The 14,409-nt window shown below is 46.6% G+C and overlaps 1 protein-coding gene across 1 annotated transcript in view; it reads left to right on the forward strand.

Moving 5' to 3' along the window:
• CDH4 (cadherin 4) overlaps positions 1-14,409 on the forward strand; it is a gene marked incomplete at its 5' end in the record, with an annotated part of 414,254 nt that overhangs the window by 317,841 nt on the left and 82,004 nt on the right. Inside the window, 2 exons of the mRNA XM_084217634.1 lie at positions 225-380; positions 8,708-8,852. Of these exons, the coding sequence (XP_084073760.1) occupies positions 225-380; positions 8,708-8,852 (301 nt within the window). The remainder of the gene's footprint in view (positions 1-224; positions 381-8,707; positions 8,853-14,409) is intronic.

Below are 14,409 nucleotides of genomic sequence, written 5' to 3' on the forward strand. Positions count from 1 at the left end.
TTCAATGATTTCTAATGAATTAAAAAGGAGCAAAATAGCTGAAACTTTGTGGAATGTACTTTTCATGGCTTTTCACCAAATCTTTGGCGTTCAGCTCCCTTGCCAGGACTGACAGTGTTCTTACATCTCTGAAGCCTTCAGGCTCAGGTCTTTTAAAGTTGCTTAAACATCCATATGGCTTTTGTCCAGCACTTACGGATTCCTGTCTCTGTTATTTCCTCCAGATCCGTTCCGACAAGGACAAGGAGATCCACATCAGGTACAGCATCACTGGAGTGGGAGCCGACCAGCCGCCCATGGAGGTGTTCAACATCGACCCTGTGTCTGGCAGGATGTACGTGACACGCCCCATGGACAGGGAGGAAAGAGCTTCCTACCACGTGAGCATCAAACATCCTGACTTGCTGGGCTCACAGGCTCAAAGCACAATTGCTGGGTTCAAGAAGGGGCGAGCTAAATCAGCCAAACCGATGTAAAGTGCTGGTTGGTGGCAGCAGAACGTGAGCCACATGTGCCCAGGTGGCCAGGAAGGCCAGTGGCACCTGGCCTGTAGCACCAGTAGTGTGGCCAGCAGGACCAGGGCAGTGATTGTCCCCTGTGCTGGGCACTGGTGAGGCTGCTCCTCAAATCTGGGGTCAGTTTTGGGCCCCTCACCACAAGAAGAACATTGAGCATGTCCAGGGAAGGATGGCGGAGCTGGGGAAGGGTGGAGAGAGTGAGTTTGATGAGGAGTAGCTGAAGGAGCTGGGGGGGAGTTCAGCCTGGAGAAAAGGAGGCTCAGGGGAGACCTCATCACTCTGTGACTCCCTGGAAGCAGGTGGTAGCCGCGTGGGGGTTGGTGTCATCTCCCAAGTAACAACTGACAGAACAAGAGGAAATGGCCTCAAGTTGTTCCAGGAGAAATTGAGGATGGATATCAGGAAAAATTTCTTCACCAAAAGGGCTGCCCAGGACAGCAGTGAAGTTACCATTCCTGGAGAGATTCAAAAGCCATGTAGACGTGGCACTTGAGGACATGGTTGAGTGATGGGCTTGGCAGTGCTGGGGGAACAGTTGGACTTGATCTGAGAGGGCTTTTCCAACCTAAACAATTCTGTGATTATATGAAAGTGGAGATAAACTGATGTCTTTTTCAGACACAGAGTCATTTGTTTAAAATGGTGCAACTTCACACTGCTTGTTAAATCCATGCAAATTTATGTGTAGACTGAACCACCCAAAACCATGAGAAGCCAGTCACTACATTAGCATGTCTTGGGAAATTACTAATTTAAGAATCATTACTGCATCTAAACATGCAATAATTGCTATAGTCATTTTTCACTTTAATTCACCAGGAGATGTTCAGGCAGTATGATGGGGGTGTGTCAGATAGGTTTTTAAATACCTAGATAGGCTAATATTAAATATCAGGGAATTAATTAAGATTAATTACACTCAAAAGTGATGGTGCCTCATGCTATCCAAGTTCATAAAATGCTCTACCTGCAGGATGCTCACAGTGTAATTGACTGCTGTGTTTTGATATAAATCCCAGCTCTTCTATTGCACAGTGCAATTGCACCGCAGACCCAGTCCCACAAACTGCTAAAAGAATAGGTTGCCCCTTCTCAAATATTTTCTGCATCTGCGCTCCAGTTGTCTGCTGGAGTGGCTGTGAAAGGCTGTTTCATGGGTTGCTATCAGCCTTAGCCCATCTCCTGGCATGGGAACAGCCCTTCCCAGGGATGCTGCGATGCCAGCGGAGCGCACGGGTCACTTCCAGGGGCGCCGCATCCCGAACGGCGCCGTCGGAGATGCACGTTCTGTCAGCTTTATCAGGTATCCAGTTAACCATGTTGACACAGCTTCTGGGCTGGGGTGGAAAGATAAAGAAAATAGATTACCTCTTTAGCTGGGTGGAAAAAGAGATTTCCCCTGGGTAAAAGGAGATCCGATGAAAAATTATTTTATACTCTGTGAACAACAACAATTATTTTGTTTGTTGTGCCTAGGAAAATATGAAGAGAGGTTGTTTTGGAGAAGAAATATTTGAGATAAAGTGTGTGTCACCTCAGTGTTGTTGATATTGTTTCAGCAGTGCCAGGTTATTATAACAGTCTAGTCAATAATAAAAAAGTTAAGACTTTTGATGGAGCCGCTGTGATGCCTGTGATCAGACACTCACAGTCAAAAACATGAGATGAAACAGATTTTGTCCTCCATCCTAAAAAACCCTGTGCCACTTAAAAATTAACTGAACCTACCAGTCACAGTGAATTCAGCAAATTGAATTCTTGCCTTGTCAAAGGTGCTGGGATGAATCTGCTTTGTACATACCACAGGATTTCCAGCTTTTGCCGTGCCTCACAGAAACCTTGAACTAGTGGCATCCATATGTAAATAAGCATATTCATACTCTGAAGGTTACAGGAAGATGTATTTTATAGAGAGAATAACTGATAAGTATGTTATGAGACCTTATAGACAGGAATACTGAATGATAGAAAAATCTTTGTTAGGAGAATAGTAGAAGGTGATAAAGAGCATTTTAAATTGTGTCTGTAAGTGACCTTTATATCCTTCAGCCTCAGTGTAGCAATGGATTGATGATTTCTTGAACCATCAGTTGTTCATTTATTAACCCTTTACAAAGCCTTTATAAATATCATGCGCAAAGCAATGACCCAAACACTGGAGCAAAAGCTTACAGCGCTGAAAATGAGAAAAAATTTGGCCCATTTCCAGAAAGAAAACAAAGTCCAAAGTCTTGGCTAGTGGAGGGTTTGAAGAAGTCAGTGAATTTATGCCACTTCAGAGAGCCCAGTCTCTATCTGATAGAAAAGACAACATGTAGCCAGGTTTGAACTGAGTGCTGGAAGAGCAGTGCCTGAGGTGTAGCTCGGACGTGAACTGGAGAGCTTGGCCACCTTTAAACTTGTTTGAGATCTGCTGCGGTTTCCTTTAGCTTGAATTAGTAGCTTTGCTCTTGAGTGAGGATGTCAGTGGAGCTGCAAGGCACCACTGGTCCCTCTGACCCAGCGGGACGTGGGTTCTGTGTCTGATGCAGCCTTGTGTTCCAGCTGAGGATGGCTGCATTTACACAGCTTCAGGTTTTCTGCAGCCCCCAAAAAAACCCAAATCTTTTCAGCATCTCTGTCACTCTCGAGTGTTGTCCTTGCTGCTTTTGTTCCCAGGTAATCTAAAAACTAATTATAAAAGAAAGAACAATAATTTGCAAGTCTTTGTAAGGCTACATATCAAGAGTTCTGTTTCATTAACTCCCACATTTTCAACACATATTTTCTTATGCATAATTATCTGTATTGCTTCAGGACTACCATTTTTAAAATACTACTGTTTTAACACTCCCTGCATTCAGCGAGCCATTTGTCTGATGAAACCTGCCTCATTCCCTAAGGTGAAACAGATTTTTTTCTAATTAGATCAGGAGTTCTGCAGCAGAACTTCCCCTGTTTTTGTGATCATTCTTGAACTTTTAGGGAGGATCATTCTGGGCTTGAGTTATGCAGGGATGGATGTGCCTCTGGGACTCAGAGCCCCTGCCCAGGTGCTGTGTGTGCTGGTGATAGCAAGTTCAGCTGTATTTTGGCCTCATCTGTTTGTGTCTGCGCTCCAAACCAGAGCACAAACTCCCCAGGGACCTTGCAGGCATCCCAGACGCAGAGTCAGCTGAAAAAACGAGCAGAGAAAAGCAAAAAGGGCTCTGCAGCCACTAAACCAACCCCAGGTTGTGGTGTGGAACTGCACAGGTGGCACTGAGCGGTGTCCTGGGAGCCACCCTGGCGTCATTAGTGCCGTGGGACACACAGGCAGGGACACACAGGCAGGGACACACAGCCAGGGACACACAGCAAGGGACACACAGGCAGGGACACACAGCAAGGGACACACAGCCATGGGGCACACAGCCAGGGACACACAGCCAGGGACACACAGCCAGGGACACACAGCCAGGGACACACACATCCATGGGACACACAGCCAGGGACACACAGCAACAGACACACACATCCATGGGACACACAGCCAGGGACACACAGCAAGGGACACACACAGCCAGGGACACACAGCCAGGGACACACAGCAACAGACACACACATCCATGGGACACACAGCCAGGGACACACAGGCAACAGACACACACATCCATGGGACACACAGCCAGGGACACACAGCCAGGGACACACAGCAAGGGACACACAGGCAGGAACACACAGGCAACAGACACACACATCCATGGGACACACAGCAAGGGACACACAGCCAGGGACACACAGCAAGGGACACACAGCCAGGGACACACAGCCATGGGGCACATCCCCCCCATTTCTCTGCCCTCTCTCTGTGGCAGGTGTGTGCTGCATGTCCCCTTGCAGTCAGCCCCTGGAATGCTCCCTGCATGCCAAGGAAGCTGCAGCAGGCAGTGATATTTAATGTGCATGAGTTCTCCAGGCCTTATTTAGCTGCACTCCCCAGTCCTGTTTGTGCTGCTGACAGAATTAGTGGCTCTGAATGTCTTTTCTGATCCAGACACCAGTTTCATATTAAGCTGCAGTTGGGCCTGGCAAGTACAAGGGATGGAAAATTGGTAGCTTAGTTTTCCAAGACGTTTTTCAAGCTCTGTTTTCAAAAGACATCAGCATAAACATGTCAGAAAGTAATCATTGCTTATGATGCTCAAGTAATATGCATTATAGGGAAACTTAGAAGCAAGTCCTAATCCAGTTCCAGACATATGTGTGCACTGTCAGCTTCAGGCTGATGAAATACTCCCTCAGAAATGTCTGGAGCAGAGCAGGTGGGTTATAGACTGACAAAGAGTTGTTTTAAATGCACAGGAACAAAACAATTTTACTACAAATTAAGGGATAATTCCAGTATTTTGAACCATGTTGAATAATGCCAGCCATTTGTGTCACAATGCTCTAAAATGAACTTTTAATCACAATTAAGAGGACACAAATTAGGCATGACATTGTATGCTTATTGCTTAAAGGCTCTGTCACTGATTGATAATGTATATTTGTATTAGTAGTATTAGTGCCTAAGTAATATTCATATTTAACACAATTCACTGTGTTGACTTTGACTAACTACCTTCAGATACCACCAGCCTCCAGTGTAATCAATAATCATGATACCAAATCATTTGTATGCCAACAGCCACATTTACACTGGAAACTGTCAGTAGGAAAACCTCAGAGACTTGTGGTAGCTGCTGCTGAATACAGTAGCAATAATTGTCACACTTTTAAACAATATTTGTTAAAGAATATCGAGCCAGCTCCTTGGCTGGTACAGCAGATGATGCATCAGCTAGAGATTAGTTGGCTACGTGTATTAATTTTTCAGAATCCTTTGCAAGGTATTTAATTTCATTTTATTCCTTCTTCACTCCTGTCGTGTTCTTCCTCTTGGGGAAAATGTAAATATTTCAAACTAACTTTATAAATGTTTTTTAACTGTCTCTTCAGGCTCCCACCAGCTCCCATTTGAATACTGGTGCATGCCCCATGTCTGGCATGTGTCCTGTGGCCCAGGTGGTGCTCACTGACCTTGCACTGGTGTGTTTCCCAGCTCAGAAATGATGTGTGTGTCTGATGGAGCTCAAGCATCACCTTTTGTGCCTTGCCCAGTGCTACAAAGCACTCTGGTGCATCTGCTTTTCATCCTCTCCATCACTTCAACACCAGAATAGAGGTGGCAGAGGTGGCTTGGTCACAGGTGGCACCACGTGGGCTCTGACTGTACCTCACAGAAATTTTCCCCATCTCAGCCACTGAGGAATGGCTCCAGAGCAAAGTGTGTTGTCCAGCTTGAGGATGCCTCATGAATACCAAAAGTAGGACAAAAGAATGAGGGAGAAGATGAATCAAGGAAGGGAAATGCAGTATAGTTCTGCCTTGGAGATGCAGCCAGTTTCCCAGCAGACAGATTGACCCCCTGGAGTCTCTCCTTCCCTGGCTCTCTGCTGAGGATGGTCTCTAAAGAGGAATTGTCTCTTCACAAGGAATGGTTTTCAGCAGGAGGAGCTCCCATTGAGTTGAAATTCAACCCTGTGGCTCAGGACTCCCTTCTCCCTTTGCCACAGAGAAGCCACATGTGGTGGGAGATACGGAGGCATTGGCACATGAGAGTCGTTCTGAGGAACAGGCAGAGAAAATGAACGCAAAAAAGCACAAAAGGAGAAAAGTAGAAATGCTCACTGAAGCCAGGCCAAAAAAAGGAGCAGGAGAGAGAGTGCCATCTCCCTGGCACTGCAGATCCACAGCAGTGTGCCCAGCACTGCCCTGCCTCCACTGCTTGGCCCAGTGCTGGTGCTGGGCTCAGGCACTTGAGCGTGTCACCACAGGTTTGATGGGATCCCTGCAGTCTTGTTTATTGAATTTTTTTTGCCTTGAGTGCAGGCAGTAATGCGCTGATGGGTACATGTGCTCAGTGAGTGCAACAAGCAGATAGATGTGCATTGCTGAGAAATCCCTTACTCCTGGAGATTTCAAACAAAAGCTATCGAATGTAATTAAAAATTTGCAGGGGGAGAGTCAGATCTGAGGGGGGAGATACCAGCTTTGCTCTCTGCTTTATCTCTGAATGGAACCATTTCCGCTGCTGGAAATGCTGTAAGAGAGAGCCCAGTGCTGCCTCAGTTTGAAGATAATAACTTTAATTTTAGCTCTGAATTACTTTTTTTCAAAGACAGTCTGACCTCTGACTGTAAAGTTATTGAATTGCTACATCTGACATGATGAAGGATAGCTCAACAGGTGGGAGCCAAAGCAGTTCCTATGTAGGAAAGAAATGCAGATATTAAGAGCATTGCAAGTCATGAAACGCAAATGGTACACCCTGTATTGAAAGCAAAGCTGGACTTCTTCAGGCTTTAAAGAAAACGTGCTGCCTAATTTCCTTTGAAAAAAAAAAAAGGTGTTTTTCTCCCAGCTCATTTCATGTGGCAGTTTGTTCTCTTTGCTTGATTAAATGTTAATCCAGCCCATCCTAATGGTGTGCAGTTCCTTTTGTTAAGCTCTGGACTTCTGAGCACCATACATGAAGGGGAAAGTTGCATCAATCACCAGCGCAGCGAGAGTGAAAGACAGGAACCAGGGCTAATGCAATTAGCACATTTATTTGTCATGCATCAGAGGAGCTGGAGACCTCCCTGTAAAGCCAGCTCTGACTCCCAGCAGCAGCCTGATGGTGTAGGGAACTGCTGGGAGAGACCAGAGGCCTCCATCCTGCTGGATGGCAGAGCTGGTGTGTCCCTGTCCTTCAGCCCCATTCCCCAGCCAGCCCTGGCACAGACTGATTGCCCAGAGCAGTGGCTGTCCCATCCCTGCAGGTGTTCAGGTTGGATGGAGCTTGGAGCACCCTGGTCCAGTGGAAGGTAGAATTGGAACCAAATGAGCTTTAAGGCAGGTAGAATTGGAACCAAATGAGCTTTAAGGCAGGTAGAATTGGAACCAAATGAGCTTTAAGGCAGGTAGAATTGGAACCAAATGAGCTTTAAGGTTTTCCCAGCCCAGCCCATTGTGTGGCTCTGTGGCTCTGTGATGCTGACGTCCTCTGCAGCCTTGGCTCCCCTGCCCACCAGCCCTGTGGGATGTGACACCATCCCCATCCCGAGCGCATCCCCAGCTCTCGTGGCAGGCTGGGGGTTCAGCAGTGCTCACAGGGGCTGGGATGGAGCAGGATGGTGGCCAGGATCTGCGGCACTCCGAGGCAGGCAGAGCCTCCCCAGCGCCAGCCGGGTCGGGGCCGTGCAGCTCTTCCCTCGCTGTCGGAGCTCTCCCGGCGCCGTTCAGCCACACACCATTTACAGTAGCCATCTGTTCCCTCTAATGAGAAAGCTATCCATTTTTTTCACCTGGTTACTGATTGTTCCAGACTATTGTGATTGCTTCGTTTTATTAATTACTCATTTTGACATGCTGTATCTGTCTCTTTTTGTTCAGAAAACAGATGCTCTTGTTTCTGGGCATTATTACTGATGGTTATTGCTAATAAGATGAAGCTGCAGTTCCAGTTTAACTGAGGGCTTAACACTGTGGCTCTGGTTATTGAAATGTCTCAGCACTGGGTATTTTATTGAAGCCTGAGGAAATTGCATTCTTAGTGCCATGGGGGCTCCCATTATTTGAAGGAAAGGGACTTTTTAAATGTCTTTTGGTGCGCAGAGCAATGGGGTCAGTAGCTGTTACTGTTTCTGGAGACCATGATTAAACAAAGAATAAACATTACTAAGATCATGCTGAAATCTCTTCACTTACTAATCCCCAGTATTATGGGTGTGAAACGCTGCAGGTTCCCATAAGAAACTTCTTGCTCCAAATAATTTCCTCACTTTATTTGGAACTAAGCAAAATTTGCTTTTCAGATTGTCAGACGAGGTTCAATATGTCTTAAAAATTAAAATAGAGTGGTCTGTGAGCTGTGAAGGGGATGAGATAGCATCACTACCAGAGTTGAAATGTTTCCACTGACAATCACTGTTTCAAAATATTATTTCAATATTATATTAAGCTCTGAAAAACTGTGAGTCGAGTGTAGATGGAAACCATGTCAGTGCTTTCTGCTGGAATTAGATACTGGCTCCATTCAATTTTGAGGAAGTATTTATGATGTAAAGTCAACCCTTGCAAAACTGTCTCTCACTCTGCACCGAGCCCAGTTGCTGATGTTGTGCTCTCATTGTGCTCGTTCCCAGCTCCGGGCCCACGCAGTGGACATGAATGGAAACAAGGTGGAGAATCCCATTGACCTTTACATCTATGTGATTGACATGAACGACAACAGGCCCGAGTTCATCAACCAAGTCTATAATGGATCTGTTGATGAAGGCTCTAAACCAGGTACAGTTGATGAAAAAGTCTCAGAGTTCCGCAGATTTTCAGCCACTCGTGTGGTGTGGTGGCTTGGGCTCTGCTGGGAGCACAGGGGATGAGGGAGAGCTTTGCTCTTGCTGGCTGTTGGTTGAAGACTGATGGAGGTGAGAACAATCCCATTGTGTATCTTTTTCTGGATGAAGGGAAAGTACAGACTTGGGATAGAGGGAACCTGGGTCCTGGTGGTCCCTTCCTGGCTGTGGAATTTGTAAAAGCAGCAGTTCTGTAGAGTAATGCTCTGTAGCACCATTCTCATACACTCACTGCACACGGACAGGGCTGTTATTCTAATTACAGAGCACTGAAAGCCAGCCTGGCAGTGGCCTTTCACTGACCCTGTGTCTGAAATGCTCAATATCCTCCTCCTTGATATTTTATTCAGTCATTTGCCAACTCAATATCTGGCAACCAGTCAGACTCCAAAGAGGGCTCCGTCTCAAGAAAACACTTTCTTACTTGAGACCTGATGGAAACCTGCAGAAGTGGGAATATTCACATAGAAATTGCAGGCTCATCCTCTGTCCCCACAGACTATTCTAACAGAGGGTAAAACAGGGAAGAACCTGAAGTTGAATTACAGGAAATTTATGGGTAAAAAATCAGTGAGGGTGTAAGGTGTATGGGGAAAAGTGATGATTTTTACATGAGCACATTTATATGCTTGGAAGAAACAGAGCTGTAAAGGTCTTTAACGTTCTATTTCCAACCCTACTGTTGATTTGTTATTTAAGTGTGGTGTAACCCTGCAGTTCCCAATATGAGAGCAGGGTAGGTTTAGCTCATTGCTGAGTGTAACTAAAATGACTGTATCCATTCTTTGAACATAAATTGCTCTGTGTCACCAGTACAATTGGAAGTCTCCTGAAATCAGAAGGAGATTTTTTTCCTAGATTCTCTCCTTGGTTGTTTGCCAGCTGAGGGGTTAAATACCCCGTGACTTTGGTTAGTGTCAGCAAACATTTATCACAGCGGCTCTGCTGCCGGAGGTGTGACAGGGAAGTCTCCGGTGGGCACTGTTTTTAACAAGGTGATTCACAGCCCTGATTGATTGTCTTCCAGCACTGTGAGGGACGGGCAGCTGTGGGGGACACGTGGTGGGGACAGAACGTGACACTATTTCTGAGCAAAGAGTGGCTTCAGCTCCCATTCTGATTCCTTTGGGTGGTGATGTCCCAGCTTCAAAGTCCTGATCCTGGTTCTGCTTGGAGGAGGAAACGTGAGAAGTCCCTGAGCTGACAGCTCTGATGACATCTTCCCAGAGAATTTTTCCAGCTTTCATTTGAAGGCCACTTTGGGGCATATAAAGGTTTGAAGATTGATACAACATTTCCATAGCAAATCAAATTTCTTACATCTTATTCGAGGACAGATCAATATTCAGAGTGTTCCCAAATGTTTTAACTAGCCCTGTTCATCTGTCAGAGAAGCAGTAAATTGCATCCTCTTCTTGTCTGAAATCCAGATAAGCCTTTGAGCTATTAAATAGAACAGGATAATTTGCCTACAAAATACTTGTGCCTCTGCTTCTAGCAGTGTTTTTTTGGTATTCTCTGTCCCAGGCTGGAGTGCTTGCCTTTAAGGCAGGAAGGTAGAAAGCAATCTGTTTTTATTCAAAAGCAATTACATTTGTCTTTGATGTATTTGTTGGGATTTTTTTCTCTCTCTCTTCTGTTTAATCGGTATTCTTTTAAAGGTTTATATTAGTATTGAATTTCTCTTCCTTGCTTTTGTTGAGCCTCCTAGGAATTTGGGTATTGGAGGCCCTCATTCTGTGTGCTTGGCAAGAAACATGATCTTGTGCCTTTGAGAAAGTGATAGAGAGGTCATGAGTTAAAGGGAATGTCTGCATGCTCCTCCTTTGCCTCAAAATTATGTGTCCCTCTTTTGTGCAGAGACAAGTGTAGACAATGTATTTAGCTAAGGGTAGATCTTGCAAATATTTAGAAACTTTTTATTGGTTGAAGATGCCTCAGAATATTGTAACAACTAAGGAGGTACCACCAGCCATTGCAAGAGAAGAAATATGTTACCAGAATTCGTGATTATTTCTGGCAGCGGTTGAGAAATGAAAGACACTGCATATTCTTTGAGGTAACAGCAAAATTTGTTCAGTACTGATTCAACAGTAAGTTAGAGATGTATATGCATCTATAAAAATATATCTGCATATGTGTGAATATCCATGCTTCAAGCAAACCAAAAAATCTTGTTATATGTTACAGGAGTTCAGCATTCATTTTCCTCTGCTCAGTGCTGCTGAACTATGCCTGAGGACTGGAAATGCTTCCCTGGATATCCTGTGCAATTGTTATTTCTCACATCTTCCATATGCCCATTTATAATGGCTGCGATTAAAAATGCAGGATTACTTGATTACGACAGCATCTGCAATGTTCTTAATTCTGCACACCTCTGATGAGAGATATCAGAGTATCCCAAATAAATGCTGGCTCAGAGGGCAGCTAGAATGAGCAGCCAGTGGCTGTTTGAAGTCAGTCGGAATTTTGCCCAGATTTAATTTTTTAAAACCCAGATAAAAAAAGGATATATGGAGCTTGAGCTCTACCCACGGAAATTTTGCAGAGCAAGACCATCAGGAATGTGCTGTTGAGCAGAGGCTGAGCAGGGCACTGTGACCTTGAGCTGCAGGGAGAGCCCTGGTAAGGCTCCAGTGGGATCGATAGAGCAGCTCCCGTTCCAGTGAGCAGGAAGGGGCCCCGAGGAGCTGTCCAGCACTCCCGGGTGCGGGATGGAGCAGGGGCAGGGCTGGGTGAGCACAGCGGGCAGGGCTGGGTGAGCACAGCAGGCAGGGCTGGGTGAGCACAGCAGGCAGGGCTGGGTGAGCACAGCAGGCAGGGCTGGGTGAGCACAGCAGGCAGGGCTGGGTGAGCACAGCAGGCAGGGCTGGGTGAGCACAGCAGGCAGGGCTGGGTGAGCAGAGGCAGGGCTGGGTGAGCACAGCAGGCAGGGCTGGGTGAGCACAGCAGGCAGGGCTGGGTGTGTGCACAGCAGGCAGGGCTGGGTGAGCACAGCAGGCAGGGCTGGGTGTGCACAGCAGGCAGGGCTGGGTGAGCAGAGGCAGGGCTGGGTGAGCAGAGGCAGGGCTGTGTCTGTGCACAGCAGGCAGGGCTGGGTGAGCAGAGGCAGGGCTGGGTGAGCAGAGGCAGGGCTGTGTCTGTGCACAGCAGGCAGGGCTGGGTGAGCAGAGGCAGGGCTGGGTGAGCAGAGGCAGGGCTGGGTGAGCACCGCAGGCAGGGCTGGGTGAGCACCGCAGGCAGGGCTGGGTGAGCACCGCAGGCAGGGCTGGGTGAGCACCGCAGGCAGGGCTGGGTGAGCACCGCAGGCAGGGCTGGGTGAGCAGAGGCAGGGCTGGGTGAGCACAGCAGGCAGGGCTGGGTGAGCAGAGGCAGGGCTGGGTGAGCACCGCAGGCAGGGCTGTCCCTCCGTCCGCAGGATCCTGGTCCCTGCTTGGGGCTGTGGTGACCTGGAACTGAGTGTGTGGCCTCATCCCTGAGCCTGGCAGGGAGCTGCAGAGCGTGCCAGGCCAGGGCAGGGATGGAGGGTGGCCAAGTAAGATGTGACCTACTGACTCCACAGTGGACATGCCAGGAGAGGGTGGAGTGAAGCAAGGAAAGGGAATGCAGAAGGAGGCGTGCTCCAGCCTGCAGCACGGTGTGACACTGCTGGGCACTCAGCCTCCTGCAGGAGCAAGTTTGCTTTAGCCTGGAATACAAATACACAAAATTGTCCAGGAGCTGGAAGAGTTGGCAGTGATGTGGAGAGACTCATTAGGCAGTCTGATGGGGTTTCAGTGAAGGGGCTTCCCAGCCTGCAGAGCACTCAGCCTGGGTTCCCAAGGAGCGTGCTCTCTGCAAGTCACCTTGAAGCAACCCTTGACAGGAATAGAAAAGAAATTATCAAGTATTATTAATTGTAATAGGTTGTTGTTGCTGGTTAAGATTTTAATAACTTAATTGAAATAGTGTCTTGAGCCATAGCATAGTGTTCTTGAAATCAGGAGCTCACTCTTGGTGAAGTTCTCTGTAGTGAGAACTGGCCCCTGGACATCCTCAGATGTGCTGGCTCTTAAACTGAATTACATCTCTTTCCTTTTCTGATACTCCGTGGAAAAACAGTTTAATGCATTTCTAGCTTATCTAGCCTCAGGTCAAGTAGCTGGGCAATTTAAAATGTGTGAAAGCAGGCCCTTCCAAAAATGCAGAACAGGAGTAGTGATGCAGGATTTCCTTTTCCACAGGACCATCTTTCTTCCTCTCTCTCCCCCTCCACGCGTTGTTTTGATTTAACGCGCCGCTGTTTGAAAGTGTATCTTAAAAGACCGTATTTTACTCATGTTGAATAATGTTCTGCCTCTTTGAACTTTGCCTCTGTGCGAAGAACACAGCCAAGTTTTAAAAATGCAGCTGCAAGCTGGAGCTGAAATTCCCCTTCTCCTTCTGGCAGCCTTTATCAGCAGAGCTCTCCTGGAGCTGCGCGCTGCCTTTCCAGCGCTGACAAAGCGGGATGGGTGCAGAGCTGGGCTGCCCAGCACTGCCTGCCCTGCAAGGATTCTGCTGCCTTTTCCATGCCCACATCTCCCAGCTGCATCACACAGCAGAAGGGAACTGGGGCTTGGAGTGGGATTTTCCCCTCTGTGAGCACAGCCCCTGAACTTGTACTGCTGGGTGTGCAGGATCCCAGCGGCATCCTTGGGGAAGGCTCTTTCATGAGAAACTCCTGCAGTTTCAAAAAAAATTACTCAATAAGATGGCATGAAAATGCTTAAATGTGAAAGAAGACAAGGGAATTTAATCACAAAACAGTAGTGTGATGGAGAAGGATTGCTTCCATCTCTGCAGCAGCTTAGTTTTGCTGTAACCACAGCAGACCCTTCCTCGTGGAAGGATGTGGATGTCTCACTTAACTGAAGTGTTCAGTTCTGAAAAGGTCAATGTGAAATGCTCTGCAGCGACTTGAGTGCTTTGCTCTGGGTTGTATCCATTTTGTTTTAACAGAAAGATTGTCAAAAATTAACTCATCTCTCCAAAACAATTTGTTCCTGTCAGACTGGCCTTTTCCATTCCCATTCATCCTTTCCACTTCACTAACTCTCTGGATGCATCTTGGTCCCTTTCAAGTCAATAGCACAAGTCCAATTGACTTCTTTTAAACTCTATCCAGCCCCTTCATTCTCCTGGAGCTCTGTAGGATAGTTTATTTCTACCACCCTTCTTAGGAGTGGTGTGAAAGATTGGTGAGTATAGACAGTCCTCCAAAATAAAGGAATATTAGTATTTCCTACATGAGAAATGTTGTAATTTAAAATTTTTCTTTCTCCTCCTGAGTCCATGGAACTCTGATAGAATAATTGTTGATAACATGCCACGTGAAAAATGAAATGGCTGGGAGCCAAATCTATATGTGGCAAATTGAGTTAAAGAAATCTCATAAAAAATAAACAGTATATAAAAAACCCAAGGATTTTAAAAGCTGATTATTCTACTAGTGTCCCAGTTTGTTTATT

This window comes from Fringilla coelebs (genome assembly GCF_963513975.1).
Source record: "Fringilla coelebs genome assembly, chromosome: 18".
In the NCBI taxonomy this organism is placed as follows: Eukaryota; Metazoa; Chordata; class Aves; order Passeriformes; family Fringillidae; genus Fringilla; species Fringilla coelebs.